Source organism: Pseudophryne corroboree, chromosome 3 (assembly GCF_028390025.1).
Source record: "Pseudophryne corroboree isolate aPseCor3 chromosome 3, aPseCor3.hap2, whole genome shotgun sequence".
Classification (NCBI taxonomy): Eukaryota; Metazoa; Chordata; class Amphibia; order Anura; family Myobatrachidae; genus Pseudophryne; species Pseudophryne corroboree.
In genome coordinates, this window is record NC_086446.1 from 66,009,777 (window position 1) to 66,026,731 (window position 16,955).

A 16,955-nucleotide genomic window follows, 5' to 3' on the forward strand; every position below is an offset into this window, starting at 1 on the left:
AAAAAGAGTCATGGATTTATAAACACAATGGTTATTTTTAACGCTGTAACAGACCGACTTTTATGTTCTTTTTCTCTGTAACAGATGCAACAACTTTATGGCATAAACCGGTTATATCATTCTTAAATGTAGACCGGTGGATTCTCTATGCAGGACACCTAAAAGGGACTACTCATCTGATAGGGTACTCCACTGACCAGAAGCTTCTCAAGACGAACACAAATATACCCCAGGCATAGATTGTGGCGTGGCCCAAGATGGCCAGTGGGGTAATGTGTCTACTGTCTGGTAATATTAATGGTACAGCCAGACTACCAGTAGCCGCTCGCATTAGGTTGCCAGCTAACACCCAAGGACTTGGCAAGAGTCCAGCTGACATCCACTGTAATAAGCTATTACAGATCATGTGGAAGGGGCTACCTAAGGACAGCTCTGCGGAAGCCAAACCACCATGGAAACTGGAGGAGGCAAGAAAAGAAGGACTCGCCCCACTCATGCTCAATACCATCTGGGCAGCTGTGACCAGGTGCTGTGGCTCCCACTAGGCTACCATACGTAGCAGATTGGAAGAACATGTCAGCGTCTATGTCATTTATTCCCAAGCATTCAATACTTCTCCATTTGGTCACATTCTCTGCATAAGCAAATGTATGCATTAATGTAACTCTTGTGTATGTATGTATATACATATATATTCATATGCACAGTGCTATTTTTTAAGGAAAATAGGTTCAGGAACTGTGGGCGGGGCAGAAGTCGGTGGTGATGTGGGTGGAGCTACGAAGAGGCGGGGCATCAATTGGTGGATAAACTTTTTTTTCTTTAAACACATAATGCCCCCAGTAGTGCCAGTTACACATAGCCCCCAGTAGTAGAGCTCACCCCTCTTGCTGCTGCCTCCGCATCTCCTGTCTGTGAGCCTGCCTGAGGGGAGGAGAGCTCAGCATGCATCTCTCCTTCCCCTCAACGTGTCCCGTCACCGGCAGATATTTGTAGCATGGCGCTGGCTTGTGAGCCAATCAAAGCTTGCGGGCTAGCAGCATATCAGCTACCGCTCCGCAAGCTCTGATTGGGCGATGGAGGCAGGACACAGTGAGGGGAAGGAGAGACAAGCGCCGCGTTCTGCTCCCTTCAGGCAGGCTCACAGGCACAGGTGACGCGGAGGCAACAGCAGCAGTAGGGAAGTGCCGGGCCGCAGACGTTCCGGAACGCTGTTCCTGGTGACGTCATTTTAGAAAAGACCTTCAGGAATGGCGTTCCGGCCAAAAATAGCCCTGCATATGCCAATCTAGACTGAGATACCTACAATATCATAAATACTTGATGATTTTTTAGTCTTTACTGATGAATAAAGGATACAGTCTTAAAAAGATTTCCTCACCTCCCCGGTCAGCAGAAAGACGACCTCCAGGGTGATATTTATTATGTTCTCCGTCATTTGCACCTGGTCAGTCTCCATCTTCTTAGCTCAAGCGAAGGGTCATAAAAGGAGCGTCACCTCATAGATAGAGACAGCGCGTTTCACTTCCTCTGGAGATCTCATATACAGAGAACTAGCCCAGGCTCCCAGACAGAATGCTGAGAAACTGAATAAACAGAAACAAAAGTTGTCATCAGCGTCCGTCTATGGGACAGATTCAATTATCCGCGGGCTAAGTGCTCAGGGCTATTCATTTACTGCCCACGGTAAGCCCCCCTCCCCCCTGATAGCCCAGGGGGTGCACTTAATGCATATTTTTCTTCACAGCTCTGAAGGCTGCGAGGAAAAATCCATGTTAAGTGCACCCTCGGGGCTAGAAGCCGGCAGTAACTGAATAGCTCACGGCCACGTAACCCGGGAGCTAAAATAAGAATTTACTCACCGGTAATTCTATTTCTCGTAGTCCGTAGTGGATGCTGGGAACTCCGAAAGGACCATGGGGAATAGCGGGCTCCGAAGGAGGCTGGGCACTCTAGAAAGATTTATGACTACCTGGTGTGCACTGGCTCCTCCCACTATGACCCTCCTCCAAGCCTCAGTTAGGACACTGTGCCCGGACGAGCGTACACAATAAGGAAGGATTTTGAATCCCGGGTAAGACTCATACCAGCCACACCAATCACACCGTATAACTCGTGATATTATACCCAGTTAACAGTATGAAACAATTGAGCCTCTCAACAGATGGCTCAACAATAACCCGATGTAGTTAACAATAACTATGTACAAGTATTGCAGATAAACCGCACTTGGGATGGGCGCCCAGCATCCACTACGGACTATGAGAAATAGAATTACCGGTGAGTAAATTCTTATTTTCTCTGACGTCCTAGTGGATGCTGGGAACTCCGAAAGGACCATGGGGATTATACCAAAGCTCCCAAACGGGCGGGAGAGTGCGGATGACTCTGCAACACCGAATGAGAGAACTCCAGGTCCTCCTTAGCCAGGGTATCAAATTTGTAGAATTTTGCAAACGTGTTTGCCCCTGACCAAGTAGCAGCTCGGCAAAGTTGTAAAGCCGAGACCCCTCGGGCAGCCGCCCAAAATGAGCCCACCTTCCTTGTGGAATGGGCATTGACAGATTTTAGCTGTGGCAGGCCTGCCACAGAATGTGCAAGCTGAATTGTACTACAAATCCAACGAGCAATAGTCTGCTTAGAAGCAGGAGCACCCAGCTTGTTGGGTGCATATAAAATAAACAGCGAGTCAGATTTTCTGACTCCCGCTGTCCTGGAAACATATATTTTCAGGGCCCTGACAACGTCTAGCAACTTGGAGTCCTCCAAGTCCTTAGTAGCCGCAGGCACCACAATAGGCTGGTTCAGGTGAAAACGCTGACACCACCTTAGGGAGAAACTGGGGACGAGTCCTCAATTCTGCCCTATCCATATGGAAAATCAGATAAGGGCTTTTACATGATAAAGCCGCCAATTCTGATACTCGCCTGGCCGAAGCCAAGGCCAATAACATGACCACTTTCCACGTGAGATATTTCAGATCCACGGTCTTTAGTGGCTCAAACCAATGTGATTTTAAGAAAACTCAACACCACGTTGAGATCCCAAGGTGCCACAGGAGGCACAAATGGGGGCTGAATATGCAGCACTCCTTTTACAAATGTCTGAACTTCAGGTACTGAAGCTAGTTCTTTTTGAAAGAAAATCGACAGAGCCGAGATCTGTACCTTAATGGAACCTAATTTTAGGCCCATATTCACTCCTGCTTGCAGGAAATGCAGAAATCGACCTAGTTGAAATTCCTCTGTTGGGGCCCTTTCGGCCTCACACCATGCAACATATTTCCGCCATATGCGGTGATAATGATTTGCTGTAACCTCTTTCCTGGCTTTAATAAGCGTAGGAATGACTTCTTCCGGAATGCCCTTTTCCTTTAGGATCCGGCGTTCAACCGCCATGCCGTCAAACGCAGCCGCGGTAAGTCTTGGAACAGACAGGGCCCTTGCTGTAGCAGGTCTTGTCTGAGCGGCAGAGGCCACGGGTCCTCTGAGATCATCTCTTGAAGTTCCGGGTACCACGCTCGTCTTGGCCAATCCGGAACCCCGAAAATTGTGTTTACTCCTCGCCTTCTTATTATTCTCAATACCTTTGGTATGAGAGGCAGAGGAGGGAACACATAAACTGACTGATACACCCACGGTGTCACTAGAGCGTCCACAGCTATCGCCTGAGGGTCTCTTGACCTGACGCAACACCTCTCTAGGTTTTTGTTTAGGCGGGACGCCATCATGTCCACCTGTGGACAATCCCACTGATTTACAATCATTTGTGATTTTCTGCCCATCGGAGAATTCTTGTGGCTTCTGCCATTGCCATCCTGCTTCTTGTGCCGCCCTGTCGATTCACATGGGCGACTGCCGTGATGTTGTCTGACTGGATCAGCACCGGCTGGTGTAGGAGCAGGGATTTTGCTTGACTTAGGGCATTGTACATGGCCCTTAGTTCCAGAATATTTATGTGAAGGGAAGTCTCCTGACTTGACTATAGTCCTTGGAAGTTTCTTCCCCTTGTGACTGCCCCCCAGCCTCGAAGGCTGGCATCCGTGGTCACCAGGACCCAGTCCTGTATGCCGAATCTGCGGCCCTCTAGAAGATGAGCACCGTGCAGCCACCACAGAAGAGACACCCTGGTTCTTGGAGACAGGGTTATTAAACGATGCATCTGAATATGCGATTCTGGCATGGAACCTGCCGAATGGAATTGCCTCGTAAGAAGCTACCATCTTTCCCAGGACCCGCGTGCAGTGATGCACCGATACCTGTTTTGGTTTCAGGAGGTCTCTGACTAGAGAAGACAACTCCCTGGCTTTCTCCTCCGGGAGAAACACTTTTTTCTGGACTGTGTCCAGAATCATACCCAGGAACAGTATACGTGTAGTCGGAACCAGCTGTGACTTTGGGATATTCAGAATCCAGCCGTGCTGGCGCAGCACTTCCTGAGATAGTGCTACTCCCACCAACAACTGTTCCTTGGACCGTGCCTTTATTAGGAGATCGTCCAAGTACGGGATTTTTTTAATTAAAACTCCCTTTTTTTTTTTTGAAGGAGTATCATCATTTCGGCCATTACCTTGGTAAACACCCTCGGTGCCATGTACAGTCCAAACGGCCGTGTCTGGACTTGGTAATGGCAAACCTGTACCACAAATCTGAGGTACTCCTGGCGAGGATGGTAAATGGGGACAATCAGGTAAGCATCCTTGATGTCCCGGGATACCATGTAATCCCCCTCGTCCAGGCTTGCAATAACCGCCCTGAGCGATTCCATCTTGAACTTGAATTTTTTTATGTATGTGTTCAAGGATTTTAAATATAAAATGGGTCACACCGAACCATGCGGTTTCGGTACCCCAAACCGTGTGGAATAGTAACCCCGTCCTTGTTGAAGTAGGGGCACCTTGAGTATTACCTGCTGGGAATACCGCTTATTAATCGCCTCTAGCACAGCCTCCCTGCCTGAGGGAGTTGTCGGCAAGGCATATTTGAGGAAAACGGCGGGTGGGAGACATCTCGAATTCCAGCTTGTACCCCTGAAATACTACTTGAAAGAAACAGGGATCCACGTGTGAGCGAGCCCACTAATTGCTGACATTTTTGAGACGGCCCCCCACCGTACCTGGCTACACCTGTGGAGCCCCCGCGTCATGCTGTGGACTCACAGGAAGCGGGGGAAGAATTTTGATTCTGGGAACAGGCTGACTGGTGCAGCTTTTTCCCTCTTCCCTTGTCTCTGTACAGAAAGGAAGCGCCATTTGACCCGCTTGCTTTTCTGAAGCCGAAAGGACTGTACCTGATAATACAGTGCTTTCTTAGTCTGTGAGGAAACCTGAGGTAAAAATATTTCTTCCCAGCAGTTGCTGTGGATACGAGGTCCCAGAGACCATCCCCAAATAATTCCTCACCCTTATAAGGCTCTATGCGCCTTTTAAGTCAGCATCACCTGTCCATTGACAGGTCTCTAATACCCTCCTGACAGAATGGACATTACATTCATTTTGGATGCCAGCCGGCAAAATATCCCTCTGTGCATCCCTCATATATAAGACGACGTCTTTAATATGTTCTCATATTAGCAAACTAGTATGCTTGACAGGGTCACCGACCACGCTGCAGCAGCACGATCTGCAGGTCTCAGTCTAGTACCAGTGTGTAAATACAGACTTCAGGATAGCCTCCTGCTTTTTATCAACAGGTACCTTCAAAGTGGCCGTTCCTAAAACAGCAGTGCCACCTTTTTTTGACAACCGTGTGAGCGCCTTATCCACCCTAGGGGATATCTCCCAGCGTAACTTATCCTCCTGGCGGGAAAGGGTACGCCATCAGTAACTTTTTAGAAATTACCAGTTTCTTAACGGGGGAATCCACGCTTTTCACACACTTCATTTATTCATCTGATGGGGGAACAAAACACTGCCTGTTTTTTCTCCCCAACCTAAAAGCCATTTTTAGAGGTGCTTGGGTTAATGTCAGAAATGTATAACACATTTCTTATTGCCGGGATCAAGTCACGGATGTTCCTAGTGGATTGTGTATATGTCTCAACCTTGTCGACACTGGAGTCAGACTCCTTGTCGACATCTGTGTCTGCCATCTGAGAGAGCGGGCGTTTTTGAGCCCCTGATGGCCTTTGAGACGCCTGGGCAGGCGCGGGCTGAGAAGCCGGCTGTCCCACAGCTGTTACGTCATCCACCCTTTTATGTAAGGAGTTGACACTGTCGGTTAATACCTTTCAGCTATCCATCCACTCTGGTGTCGGCCCCACAGGGGGCGACATCACATATATCGGCCTCTGCTCCGTCACCATATAAGCCTCCTCATTCAACATGTCGACACAGCCGTACCGACACACCGCAGACACACAGGGAATGCTCTAAACGAGGACAGGACCCACAAAAGCCCTTTGGGGGGACAGAGTGAGAGTATGCCAGCACACACCAGAGCGCTATATAATGCAGGGACTAACTGAGTTATGTCCCCTATAGCTGCTGTTTCTATATAATGTATACTGCGCCTAAATTTAGTGCCCCCCCTCTCTTTTTTAACCCTTTTCTGTAGTGTAGACTGCAGGGGAGAGCTAGGGAGCTTCCTTCCAGCGGAGCTGTGAGGGAAAAATGGCGCCAGTGTGCTGAGGGAGATAGCTCCGCCCCTTTTCCGCGGCCTATTCTCCCGCTTTTTTATGGAATCTGGCAGGGGTATTTACCTCATATATAGCCCCTGGGGCTATATATTGAGGTATTTGTGCCAGCCAAGGTGTTTTTATTGCTGCCTCAGGGCGCCCCCCCCAGCGCCCTGCACCCTCAGTGACCGGAGTGTGAAGTGTGTGAGAGGAGCAATGGCGCACAGCTGCAGTGCTGTGCGCTACCTTGGTGAAGACTGAGGTCTTCATGCCGCCGATTTTCCGGACCATCTTCTTGCTTCTGGCTCTGTAAGGGGGACGGCGACCGAACATCAAGGCTGGGCCTGCGGTCGATCCCTCTGGAGCTAATGGTGTCCAGTAGCCTAAGAAGCCCAATCCGGCTGCAAGCAGGCGAGTTCGCTTCTTCTCCCCTTAGTCCCTCGCTGCAGTGAGCCTGTTGCCAGCAGGTCTCACTGAAAATAAAAAACCTAAGTCTATCTTTCTTTCTAAGAGCTCAGGAGAGCCCCTAGTGTGCATCCAACCTCGGCCGGGCACAAAATCTAACTGAGGCTTGTAGGAGGGTCATAGTGGGAGGAGCCAGTGCACACCAGGTAGTCATAAATCTTTCTAGAGTGCCCAGCCTCCTTCGGAGCCCGCTATTCCCCATGGTCCTTTCGGAGTTCCCAGCATCCACTAGGACGTCAGAGAAAATCTGTTGCTAATTAAATCTTCCCCTATATGTGTAATGCGTATTATATGTAACTAACAAGGAGAAATCTAGAGTGTGTATTAGGTGCAAGGGTTAAGAAAAAAAAACAGAACCTACATGTATAATGTCTTTTCGCTGTCCCGCTAGCCTGTTTCAGTGGAGCGCTGCTCCTTACCGGCACTTTGCCTGCTGTTCCCTCTAGAGTGAACATTTCATTTGATATATTCAGTAAGTATACAATTTGCATCACATGCAAGTGACAGGGGAAAAAAAGCTTTAATGTGTATTATATGTGACTGACAGGGATATACCCAGCCCCAGTGTGTATTATATGTGACTGACAGGGATATATACCCAGCCCCAGTGTGTATTATATGTGACTGACAGGGATATACCCAGCCCCAGTGTGTATTATATGTGACTGACAGGGATATACCCAGCCCCAGTGTGTATTATATGTGACTGACAGGGATATACCCAGCCCCAGTGTGTATTATATGTGACTGACATGGATATACCCAACCCAGTATGTATTATATGTGACTGACAGGGATATACCCAGCCCCAGTGTGCATTATATGTGACTGACAGGGATATACTTAGCCCCAGTGTGTATTATATGTGACTGACAGGGATATACAGTACCCAGCCCCAGTGTGTATTATATGTGACTGACAGGGATATACCCAGCCCAGTGTGTATTATATGTGACTGACAGGGATACATACATCCCAACATGATCCTCTCCAGAAGGGACAGAACGCTCTGCTCCTGGGCATCCTTCTTAATTTATGATTGCCATCACCTGTGCTGAAACACCTTTCTTATCCAGTAACCTGTTCAATACAGGTGATGGCAATCTTACATTAAGAGGGAAGTCCAGAAGCAGAGCATTCTGTCCCTCCTGGAGAGGGTCATGTTGGGAGGTATGGGGATATACCCAGCCCCAGTGTGTATTATATGTGAGTGACAGGGATATACCCAGCCCCAGTGTGTATTATATGTGAGTGACAGGGATATACCCAGCCCCAGTGTGTATTATATGTGAGTGACAAGGATATTACCATCCCCAATGTGTATAATATGTATTATATAATGCTGACAGGGATATAACCACAGCTTTGGGTATAATGTACAGTACGTGAATGACTAGAATAGTAGAGCGAAGGTGAATTATATATACACAGTAATGTATATGTGACACATAGTAGTAAGTGCAATTTAATCCTATTTGAGTAAAGAATACACGTGGAGGGCATGGCTGACATAAAATCACAGCAGTGAGGGTACAGTCCATGCTCACCTGAAATGAATGAGAACCAGCCTCTCTTCCCTGTGAGCCACATGTAACACCAACAAGACGATCACTAGCAGGGTGAAGAAGAATACAAATTCCGGGTTTCAAAGATGGCACTTCCGGGTTGTCATGCGTTCCACTGCGCTTTCTGCTCATGCGTTCCACGGGACTTATTGTTTGTGCGTTCCACGCCTCAGAATCGTTCTGCAGCAATTGGCAGGGGCCAGGCAGGGACCGACAGCATAGTGTTCATGAAGGGAGGGGACGGGTGTTTGAGGCTGTGCTTTGTTTACTGGTCATTGCAGCATGTAATGTCATTGTGCAGCATAACTGTACATTACATACCCCTTATTCTGCAGCACTGCGCTGCTAATTGGTCCTTTATTAATCTAGTTCTGTAAAATTGGTTGCTTCAAAATATTAGGTCGTGCACCAGGGATACTCAACCTGTATTATTAGTATAGGACTTAGAGTGCCAAGAGAGGGGGGCAGGTACTTATTACTTGGAGTACAAATGTTCCCCTTTTGCAATGCGCAGTGACACAGTCCATATAGTATTTCTCTGACGTCCTAGTGGATGCTGGGGACTCCGTAAGGACCATGGGGAATAGCGGCTCCGCAGGAGACTGGGCACAAAAGTAAAGCTTTAGAACTACCTGGTGTGCACTGGCTCCACCCCCTATGACCCTCCTCCAAGCCTCAGTTAGATTTTTGTGCCCGAACGAGAAGGGTGCACACTAGGTGGCTCTCCTGAGCTGCTTAGTGAAAAGTTTAGTTTTAGGTTTTTTATGTTCAGTGAGACCTGCTGGCAACAGGCTCACTGCATCGAGGGACTAAGGGGAGAAGAAGCGAACTCACCTGCGTGCAGAGTGGATTGGGCTTCTTAGGCTACTGGACATTAGCTCCAGAGGGACCGATCACAGGCCCAGCCATGGATAGGTCCCAGAGCTGCGCCGCCGGCCCCCTTACAGAGCCAGAAGACAGAAGAGGTCCGGAAAATCGGCGGCAGAAGACGTCCTGTCTTCAACAAGGTAGCGCACAGCACTGCAGCTGTGCGCCATTGCTCTCAGCACACTTCACACTCCGGTCACTGAGGGTGCAGGGCGCTGGGGGGGGGGCGCCCTGAGACGCAATAAAAACACCTTGGATGGCAAAAAAAATGCATCACATATAGCTCCTGGGCTATATGGATGAATTTAACCCCTGCCAGAATACACAGAAAAACGGGAGATAAGGCCGCCGAGAAGGGGGCGGAGCCTATCTCCTCAGCACACTGGCGCCATTTTCCCTCACAGCTCCGTTGGAGGGAAGCTCCCTGGCTCTCCCCTGCAGTCACTACACTACAGAAAGGGTTAAAAAAGAGAGGGGGGCACTAATTACGCGCAGTATTAAAAATAAGAATTTACTTACCGATAATTCTATTTCTCGTAGTCCGTAGTGGATGCTGGGGACTCCGTCAGGACCATGGGGATTAGCGGCTCCGCAGGAGACAGGGCACAAAAATAAAGCTTTAGGATTAGGTGGTGTGTACTGGCTCCTCCCCCTATGACCCTCCTCCAAGCCTCAGTTAGGATACTGTGCCCGGACGAGCGTACACAATAAGGAAGGATATTGAATCCCGGGTAAGACTCATACCAGCCACACCAATCACACCGTATAACTTGTGATCTGAACCCAGTTAACAGTATGACAAACGTAGGAGCCTCTGAACAGACGGCTCACAACAATAACAACCCGAATTTGTTTGTAACAATAACTATGTACAAGTATTGCAGACAATCCGCACTTGGGATGGGCGCCCAGCATCCACTACGGACTACGAGAAATAGAATTATCGGTAAGTAAATTCTTATTTTCTCTAACGTCCTAAGTGGATGCTGGGGACTCCGTCAGGACCATGGGGATTATACCAAAGCTCCCAAACGGGCGGGAGAGTGCGGATGACTCTGCAGCACCGAATGAGAGAACTCAAGGTCCTCCTCAGCCAGGGTATCAAATTTGTAGAATTTTGCAAACGTGTTTGCCCCTGACCAAGTAGCAGCTCGGCAGAGTTGTAATGCCGAGACCCCCCGGGCAGCCGCCCAGGATGAGCCCACTTTCCTTGTGGAATGGGCCTTGACAGATTTAGGTTGTGGCAAGCCTGCCACAGAATGTGCAAGTTGAATTGTGCTACAAATCCAACGAGCAATCGTCTGCTTAGAAACAGGAGCACCCATCTTGTTGGGTGCATACAATATAAACAGTGAGTCAGACTTTCTGACTCCCGCCGTTCTTGAAATATATATTTTCAATGCCCGGACCACGTCCAACAACTTGGAATCCTCCAAATCGTTAGTAGCCGCAGGCACCACAATAGGCTGGTTCAGGTGAAACGCTGACACCACCTTAGGCAGAAAATGAGGACGCGTCCGCAGTTCTGCCCTGTCCGTATGGAAAATTAGATATGGGCTCTTATATGATAAAGCCGCCAATTCTGATACTCTCCTGGCTGAAGCCAGGGCCAGTAGCATGGTTACTTTCCATGTAAGATACTTCAACTCCACCGATTTGAGCGGCTCAAACCAATGGGATTTGAGAAAATCCAAGACTACATTAAGATCCCACGGTGCCACTGGGGGCACAACCGGGGGCTGTATATGTAGTACTCCTTTTACAAAAGTCTGGACTTCAGGAACTGAAGCCAATTCTTTCTGGAAGAAAATCGACAGGGCCGAAATTTTAACCTTAATGGACCCCAATTTGAGGCCCATAGACAATCCTGTTTGCAGGAAATGTAGGAATCGACCCAGTTGAAATTCCTCCGTGGGGGCCTTCCTGGCCTCACACCGCGCAACATATTTTCTCCAAATGCGGTGATAATGTTGTGCAGTCACCTCCTTCCTGGCTTTTACCAGTGTAGGAATGACCTCTTCCGGAATGCCTTTTTCCCTTAGAATTCGGCGTTCAACCGCCATGCCGTCAAACGCAGCCGCGGTAAGTCTTGGAATAGACACGGTCCCTGCTGAAGCAGGTCCCGTCTTAGAGGTAGAGGCCACGGATCCTCCGTGAGCATCTCTTGAAGTTCTGGGTACCAAGTTCTTCTTGGCCAATCCGGAGCCACTAGTATCGTTCTTACTCCCTTTTGCCGTATAATTCTCAGTACTTTTGGTATGAGAGGCAGAGGAGGGAACACATACACTGACTGGAACACCCACGGTGTTACCAGAGCGTCCACAGCTATTGCCTGAGGGTCTCTTGACCTGGCGCAATACCTGTCCAGTTTTTTGTTGAGGCGGGACGCCATCATATCCACCATTGGTTTTTCCCAACGGTTCACAATCATGTGGAAGACTTCTGGATGAAGTCCCCACTCTCCCGGGTGTAGATCGTGTCTGCTGAGGAAGTCTGCTTCCCAGTTGTCCACTCCCGGAATGAATACTGCTGACAGTGCTATCACATGATCTTCCGCCCAGCAAAGAATCCTTGCAGCTTCTGCCATTGCTGTCCTGCTTCTTGTGCCGCCCTGTCTGTTTACGTGGGCGACTGCCGTGATGTTGTCCGACTGGATCAACACCGGCTGACCCTGAAGCAGGGGTTTTGCCAGACTTAGAGCATTGTAAATCGCTCTTAGCTCCAGTATATTTATGTGAAGAGACATCTCCAGGCTTGACCATACTCCCTGGAAGTTTCTTCCCTGTGTGACCGCTCCCCAGCCTCTCAGACTGGCATCCGTGGTCACCAGGACCCAGTCCTGTATGCCGAATCTGCGGCCCTCTAACAGATGAGCACTCTGCAACCACCACAGAAGAGACACCCTTGTCCGTGGCGATAAGGTTATCCGCTGATGCATCTGCAGATGTGATCCGGACCATTTGTCCAGCAGATCCCACTGAAAAGTTTGTGCGTGGAATCTGCCGAATGGAATCGCTTCGTAAGAAGCCACCATCTTTCCCAGGACTCTTGTGCATTGATGCACAGACACTTTCCCTGGTTTTAGGAGGTTCCTGACAAGTTCGGATAACTCCCTGGCTTTCTCCTCCGGAAGAAACACCTTTTTCTGAACCGTGTCCAGAATCATTCCCAGGAACAGCAGACGTGTCGTCGGGGTCAACTGAGATTTTGGAAAATTCAGAATCCACCCGTGTTGTTGCAGCACTAGTTGGGTTAGTGCTACTCCGTCCTCCAGCTGTTCTCTGGACCTTGCCCTTATCAGGAGATCGTCCAAGTAAGGGATAATTAATACGCCTCTTCTTCGCAGAAGAATCATCATTTCGGCCATTACCTTGGTAAAGACCCGAGGTGCCGTGGACAATCCAAACGGCAGCGTCTGAAACTGATAATGACAGTTTTGCACCACGAACCTGAGGTACCCTTGATGTGAAGGGCAAATTGGGACATGCAGGTAAGCATCCTTTATGTCCAGGGACACCATAAAGTCCCCTTCTTCCAGATTCGCTATCACTGCTCTGAGTGACTCCATCTTGAACTTGAATTTTTGTATGTACAGGTTCAAAGATTTCAGATTTAGAATAGGTCTTACCGAGCCGTCCGGCTTCGGTACCACAAATAGCGTGGAGTAATACCCCTTTCCCTGTTGTAGGAGGGGTACCTTGACTATCACCTGCTGAGAAAACAGCTTGTGAATGGCTTCCAATACCGTCGCCCTGTCTGAGGGAGACGTTGGCAAAGCAGACTTTAGGAACCGGCGAGGGGGAGACTTCTCGAATTCCAACCTGTAACCCTGAGATACTACCTGCAGAATCCAGGGGTCCACCTGTGAGCAAACCCACTGTGCGCTGAAATTCTTGAGTCGACCCCCCACCGCTCCTGAGTCCGCTTGTAAGGCCCCAGCGTCATGCTGAGGGCTTTGCAGAACCCTGGGAGGGCTTCTGTTCCTGGGCAGGGGCTGCTTGCTGCCCTCTCTTACCCCTTCCTCTGCCCCGAGGCAGATATGACTGTCCTTTTGTCCGCTTGTTCTTATAGGACCGAAAGGACTGCGGCTGAAAAGACGGTGTCTTTTTCTGTTGGGAGGGGGTCTGAGGTAAAAAAGGTGGATTTTCCGGCAGTTGCCGTGGCCACCAGATCCGATAGACCGATGCCAAATAATTCCTCCCCTTTATACGGCAATACTTCCATATGTCGTTTGGAATCCGCATCACCTGACCACTGTCGCGTCCATAAACTCCTTCTGGCAGATATGGACATCGCATTTACTCTCGATGCCAGAGTGCAAATATCTCTCTGAGCATCTCGCATATAAAGGAAAGCATCCTTTAATTGCTCTATAGTCAATAAAATACTGTCCCTATCCAGGGTATCAATATTTTCAGTCAGGGAATCCAACCAGACGACCCCAGCACTGCACATCCAGGCTGAGGCGATGGCTGGTCGCAGTATAACACCAGTATGTGTGTATATACTTTTTAGGGTAGTTTCCAGTCTCCTATCAGCTGGATCCCTGAGGGCGGCCGTATCAGGAGACGGTAACGCCACTTGTTTTGATAAGCGTGTGAGCGCCTTATCCACCCTAGGGGGTGTTTCCCAGCGCGCCCTAACCTCTGGCGGGAAAGGGTATAATGCTAATAACTTTTTTGAAATTAGCACTTTTCTATCTGGGTTAACCCACGCTTCATCACATACATCATTTAATTCCTCTGATTCAGGAAAAACTACAGGTAGTTTTTTCACCCCCCACATAATACCCCTTTTTGTGGTACTTGCAGTATCAGAGATATGCAAAGCCTCCTTCATTGCCGTGATCATATAACGTGTGGCCCTACTTGAAAATACGTTTGTTTCATCACCGTCGACACTAGATTCAGTGTCTGTGTCTGGGTCTGTGTCGACCGACTGAGGTAAAGGGCGCTTTACAGCCCCTGACGGTGTCTGAGACGCCTGGGCAGGTACTAACTGGTTTGCCGGCCGTCTCATGTCGTCAACTGATTTTTGTAATGTGCTGACATTATCACGTAATTCCATAAACAAAGCCATCCATTCCGGTGTCGACTCCCTGGGGGGTGACATCACCATTATCGGCAATTGCTCTGCCTCCACACCAACATCGTCCTCATACATGTCGACACACACGTACCGACACACAGCAGACACACAGGGAATGCTCTTATCGAAGACAGGACCCCACTAGCCCTTTGGGGAGACAGAGGGAGAGTTTGCCAGCACACACCCAAGCGCTATAATATATATGGGAACAACCTTATATAAGTGTTGTTTTTTATAGCAGCTTAAATATATCAAAATATCGCCAAAAAATGCCCCCCCTCTCTGTTTTACCCTGTTTCTGTAGTGCAGTGCAGGGGAGAGTCCTGGGAGCCTTCCTCACAGCGGAGCTGAGCAGGAAAATGGCGCTGTGTGCTGAGGAGAATAAGCCCCGCCCCCTATTTCGGCTGGCTTTTCTCCCGGAGTTTTAGATATCTGGCATGGGTTAAATACATACATATAGCCTCAATGGCTATATGTGATGTATTCTTTTGCCATAAAGGTATTAAATATTGCTGCCCAGGGCGCCCCCAGCAGCGCCCTGCACCCTCCGTGACCGCTTGGTGTGAAGTGTGTGACAACAATGGCGCACAGCTGCAGTGCTGTGCGCTACCTTCATGAAGACTGAAGAGCCTTCTGCCGCCTGTTTCCGGACCTTCAATCTTCAGCATCTGTAAGGGGGGTCGGCGGCGCGGCTCCGGGACGAACCCCAGGGTGAGACCTGTGTTCCGACTCCCTCTGGAGCTAATGGTGTCCAGTAGCCTAAGAATCCAATCCATCCTGCACGCAGGTGAGTTGAAATTCTCTCCCCTAAGTCCCTCGATGCAGTGAGCCTGTTGCCAGCAGGACTCACTGAAAATAAAAAACCTTAAAAACTTTTTCTAAGCAGCTCTTTAGGAGAGCCACCTAGATTGCACCCTGCTCGGACGGGCACAAAAACCTAACTGAGGCTTGGAGGAGGGTCATAGGGGGAGGAGCCAGTACACACCACCTAATCCTAAAGCTTTATTTTTGTGCCCTGTCTCCTGCGGAGCCGCTAATCCCCATGGTCCTGACGGAGTCCCCAGCATCCACTTAGGACGTTAGAGAAAATACAGCAGCTATAAGGGGAAAAACACTTATATAAGGTTATCCCTGTATATATATAGCGCTCTGGTGTGTGCTGGCAAACTCTCCCTCTGTCTCCCCAAAGGGCTAGTGGGGTCCTGTCCTCTATCAGAGCATTCCCTGTGTGTGTGCTGTGTGTCGGTACGTTTGTGTCGACATGTATGAGGAGAAAAATGATGTGGAGACGGAGCAGATTGCCTGTAATAGTGATGTCACCCCCTAGGGGGTCGACACCTGAGTGGATGAACTGTTGGAAGGAATTACGTGACAGTGTCAGCTCTGTATAAAAGACAGTGGTTGACATGAGACAGCCGGCTACTCAGCTTGTGCCTGTCCAGACGTCTCATAGGCCGTCAGGGGCTCTAAAGCGCCCGTTACCTCAGATGGCAGATATAGACGCCGACACGGATACTGACTCCATTGTCGACGGTGAAGAGACAAATGTGACTTCCAGTAGGGCCACACGTTACATGATTGAGGCAATGAAAAATGTTTTACACATTTCTGATAATACGAGTACCACCAAAAAGGGGTATTATGTTCGGTGAGGAAAAACTACCTGTAGTTTTCCTGAATCTGAGAAATTAAATGAGGTGTGTGATGATGCGTGGGTTTCCCCCGATAACAACTGATAATTTCTAAAATGTTATTGGCATTATATCCTTTCCCGCCAGAGGTTAGGGTGCGTTGGGAAACACCCCCTAGGGTAGATAAAGCGCTCACACGCTTGTAAGAACAAGGGCTCTACCCTCTCCTGAGATGGCCGCCCTTAAGGATCCTGCTGATAGAAAGCAGGAGGGTATCCTAAAATGTATTTACACACATACTGGTGTTATACTGCGACCAGCAATCGCCTCAGCCTGGATGTGCAGTGCTGGGTTGGCGTGGTCGGATTCCCTGACTGAAAATATTGATACCCTAGATAGGGACAGTATATTATTGTCTATAGAGCATTTAAAAGATGCATTTCTAGATATGCGTGATGCACAGCGGAATATTTGCCGACTGGCATCAAGTCTAAGTGCGTTGTCCATTTCTGCCAGTAGAGGGTTATGGACACGACAGTGGTCAGGTGAGGCGGAGGTGGCCACGGCAACAGCTGGGAAATCCACGTTTGTACCCCAGGTCGCCTCTCAACATAAGAAGACGCCGTATTATCAGGCGCAGTCCTTTCGTGGGCAAGCGGGCAAAAGGTTCCTCATTTCTGCCCCGTGACAGAGGGAGAGGAAAAAGGCTGCAGAAATCAGCCAG

At 49.0% G+C, this 16,955-nt stretch overlaps 1 protein-coding gene across 1 annotated transcript in view; it reads right to left on the bottom strand.

Moving 5' to 3' along the window:
* The window catches only part of LOC135057165 (uncharacterized), a 208,438-nt gene that overhangs the window by 158,188 nt on the left and 33,295 nt on the right, over positions 1 to 16,955 (bottom strand). Inside the window, exon 7 of the mRNA XM_063963064.1 lies at positions 1,382 to 1,467. Within this exon, the coding sequence (XP_063819134.1) occupies positions 1,382 to 1,467 (86 nt within the window). The remainder of the gene's footprint in view (positions 1 to 1,381; positions 1,468 to 16,955) is intronic.